Below are 4,206 nucleotides of genomic sequence, written 5' to 3'. Positions count from 1 at the left end.
GCAAGAATACTGGAGTGGGTTGCCATTTCCTTCTCCAATGCATGAAAGTGAAAAGTTAAAGTGAAATCGTTCAGTCGTGTCCGACTCTTAGTGACCCCATGGACTGCAGCCTACCAGGGTCCTCCATCCATGGGATTTTCCAGGCAAGAGTACTGGAGTGGGGTGCCATTGCCTTCTCCGTCAGCAAGTATAGAACAAGATAAATGTAAAAAGAGCATTACTTTGAAATTTTAGAAGTTCAAGAATAAAGGAAAAAATCCTAAAATCTTCCTATGAGAATAAAATAGGTTTTCTACAAAGGAAGAGCAGGAAGATACAACAACATAGAACACAATGGCATCTTCCAAGTTCCAGGAAAAAATTATATTGAACTTAAGAAACCCAAACTAACATTTGAGTGGTAGGACAAAATGAAGCAATTTTCAGACAGGCAGGAACTCAAGGGGCTCACCACAGAGACCCCCTCTGGAAGAATTACTTAAGAATTTTTTTCAGCAAAAGAAATACTAAATCCAAGACAAAGGAAGACGTGGAAATCACAACACAGATCCAAGAACCTAGCAATACTTAGATTTCAGTCTGAACACCTGTTGACTCATAATGTTGAAAAAATAGCAACAATAACATGAAACTAGCATTCTCCATGTGGAACATGCAGCAAGGAGGAAGACAAGCAATGGAAAAGTCTCCTAAGGTTCTTGCCACGTTTGGGACATAGATAATGAATGATTAAACCTATCCTTTGATTTAAAAAACAAAGGTTGAAATGTGACTGTTCTGTTCTGCTTGAATTATTTACAAGTAAATTCTATTCATGTGTTTCTTGGATAATTTTTTCAATTATTTAAAACAATTAATCAAATGACACTACATGGTAAGATTTTACATAAACCACAGTGTACATAGAAGTAGCTAAGAAGCATTAGCAACAAAACACCCAACTTTTACCTCTTATGCAAAACTATTTGGAATAACTAAATTAGAAAATCATCAGATACATTTAAACAAGTCTTGGGCACTTACCTCTGACAAGCAGAAAAGTCCCCCTTCAATTAAGTACAACTGACTCCAGGCAACATCTTTCTTTTCTTGTCCACAAAGTACGAAAATCCAGAATTTCCCTTTTCCCTTCTCTGGCTCAAATGGAAAGCACTGCTAACTTTTTCACAGGGTTACATGTGTGGCTTCTTCCCTTGAAACTCACCTTGATAAACAATGAGGTCATTCTCTCAGAAGTATTATAGTACCTGGACACACTGTGAATCATTCTGATGGCATTTATCAAATTTTGTATCCCATGTGCCATGGAAACCTAAAATTGAAATATAGCAAGTGAATTCCACCATATGTTCATATTTTTAATAACCAGAAAGCTATAATATTCAAAACTCTAAACTTACATAAAATAGTGTAACATTTTACTCAATGCCAAGTGGTATCCTTGACAGGATACTGAAACAGAGACATCAGTTTTGACAAATGTGCCAAGGTAATGCAAGGTATTCACAGGAGAAATTAGGTGAAGAGAATTCTGTATTATCATTGCAACTTTTCTGTACATGTAAACTTCAGGTTTTATTTATGCAAATTTCCTGGCAGTTCAGTGGTTAAAGCTTGGCACTTCCACTGCAGGGGTCCTGGGTTTAATCCCTGGTTAGGGAACTAAGATGCTGCAAGCCATATGACATGGCCTTAAAAAAAAAATTGTGTTGTTGTTTAAAGAAAAGATTTTGTAAGTGAAAGTTATTTAAGGATTAACAGCTCAAGTTGTTCTTTTTAAAGATGAAAAAACTGATATCTTGATGGGTAAAATGACTAATGTATGGTTGAAAAGCTGGTTATTGGTTATTCGATTCAATTCGCCTATCAGCAAGCCTAGGAAGTGCTACCAAGTTCTAACAGTACTGACAGAATTCCAAATATAAGGAAACTATCCTGGAGGAGGTCAAGGCAGCGTGGGAAAGACGCAAACAAACAATGGAAACAAGTAGAATGGTATGGATCAAAGCAGAGCAAGTGCATCTGAGATATCAAACTACTGGTAACATATATTGAAAGGTTACTATGCACCAGGCACTAAGCAGAGAGCTTCACATATTATCTAGATTTATGCTGACAATGACCCTTTAGGGCAGGTTTGATTTCATCGGATCTAAAACATCACTGATTGTAAGACTGCACTGCTGCTTTAGGTGCTACTAAGAAAGGGGGAGAAAAAGCAAGAGAGTTCCAGAAAAACATTTACTTCTGCTTTATTGATTATACCAAAGCCTTTGTCTGTGTGGATCACAACAAACTGTGGAAAATTCTTAAAGAGATAGGAATACCAGACCACCTGACCTCACTCCTGAGAAATCTGCATGAGGGTCAAGAGACAGCAGTTAGAACTGGACATGGATCAACAGACTGGATCCAAATCAGGAAAGGAGTATGTCAAGGCTGTATATTGTCACCCTGTTTATTTAACTTATATGCAGATACATCATACAAAATGCCAGGCTTGATGAAGCACAAGCTGGAATCAAGATTGCCAGGAGAAATATCAATAACCTCAGATACACAGATGACACCACCCTTATGGCAGAAAGCAAAGAAGAACTAAAGAGCCTCTTGATGAAAGTGAAAGAGGAGAGTAAAAAAGCTGGCTTAAAACTCAACATTCAGAAAATTAAGATGATGGCATCCAGTCCCATCACTTCATGGCAAATAAATGGGGAAACAATGGAAACAGTGTCAGACTTTATTCTTTTGGGCTCCAAAATCACTATAGATTGTGACTGCAGTCGTGCAGTTAAAAGATGCTTGCTCCTTGGAAGAAAAGCTATGACCAACCTAGACAGCATATTAAAAAGCAGAGACATTACTTTGCCGACAAAGGTCCATCTAGTCAAAGCTATGGTTTTTCCACTAGTCATGTATGGACCTGAGAGTTGGACCATAAAGAAAGCTGAGCGCCAAAGAAATTATGCTTTTGAACTGTGGTGTTGCAGAAGACATCAAACCAGTCAATCTTAAAGGAAATCAGTTCTGAATATTCATTGGAAGGACAGAAAGTCCAATATGTTGGCCACCTGATGCAAAGAACTGACTCATTGGAAAAGACCCTGATGCTGGGAAAGATTGAAGGCGGAAGGAGACGGGGATGATAGAGGGTGAGATGGTTGGATAGCATCACCAACTTGATGGACACAAGTTTGAGTAAGCTCCAGGAGTTGGTGATGGACAGGGAAGCCTGGCATGCTGCAGTCCACAGGGTCACAAAGAGTCGGACACAACTGAGCGACTGAACTGAACTGAAGAAAGCGGGGTGGGATGCTCAAGACAGGGAGTCTAACTCCCACAAAAAACTAAGCCACCAAACTATGCATGAAATTAACAAGCCATGAAGAAAGATAGGAGCAAAGCCTATGTGTCCCAATCCTGCTCTTTGGGAGGAGATGGAAAATAAACTCTTCTGAGATTTTGTACCACAAGCTGGTGCTCACTCACTGCCATCTGAATTCACACCAACAGTACCCAAACCAAAACATACACTACCCTCCCAGGAAAGAACTAATAATCTCAGATGGTGTCATGTTCACAATGATTCATAAAACTTGACTGACTATAAAATGTACTCTGAGTACACTGAATGTGAAATGTGAAAATGTGAAAAAAATGAGTCAGAATCTATAAAGTATTAACTATTCCCATTTTGCAAATGAGAAAACAGAAATGTGGAGAAGTACCTTGTCCAAGTCCCACAGCTGTAATATAAGCATAGCTATGTGCCTGAGATTTTGAGATCCTGTCTTTAACCTTGATGCAAATCACTATGGAAGAACAGATAAGGTCAGTGGTATTCCTGACCTCTAGTAGTTTGCCTTTTAATTGCTAGGACAATTTAAAATATATAAAAAGATTTTTTTAATGGTGGTGGAATAAATAAAACCAGGAAAAACAACCACTGATGAGGGTACTACATGTCATAGGTATGAGGTGTAACCATGACATCAGTTCAGTTCAGTCGCTCAGTCGTGTCTGATTCTGTGACCCCATGAACCGTAGCACACCAGGCCTCCCTGTCTATCACCAACTCCCAGAGTCCAGTCAAATCCATGTCCATTGAGTCAGTGATGCCATCCAGCCATCTCATCCTCTGTCGTCCCCTTCTCCTCCTGCCCTCAATCTTTCCCAGCATCAGGGTCTTTTCCAATGAGTCAACTC

The 4,206-nt window shown here is 39.2% G+C and overlaps 1 protein-coding gene across 1 annotated transcript in view; it reads right to left on the bottom strand.

The window, feature by feature from the left end:
- Positions 1-4,206, bottom strand: part of DNAH8 (dynein, axonemal, heavy chain 8) — a 324,670-nt gene that overhangs the window by 294,616 nt on the left and 25,848 nt on the right. Inside the window, exon 9 of the mRNA XM_010848693.1 lies at positions 1,205-1,312. Coding sequence (XP_010846995.1) covers positions 1,205-1,312 — 108 coding nt within the window. The remainder of the gene's footprint in view (positions 1-1,204; positions 1,313-4,206) is intronic.

The sequence above is a fragment of the Bison bison genome, unplaced genomic scaffold (assembly GCF_000754665.1).
Source record: "Bison bison bison isolate TAMUID 2011002044 unplaced genomic scaffold, Bison_UMD1.0 scf7180017864270, whole genome shotgun sequence".
Lineage (NCBI taxonomy): Eukaryota > Metazoa > Chordata > Mammalia > Artiodactyla > Bovidae > Bison > Bison bison.
This window is presented reverse-complemented; position numbering and strand designations above follow the sequence as displayed.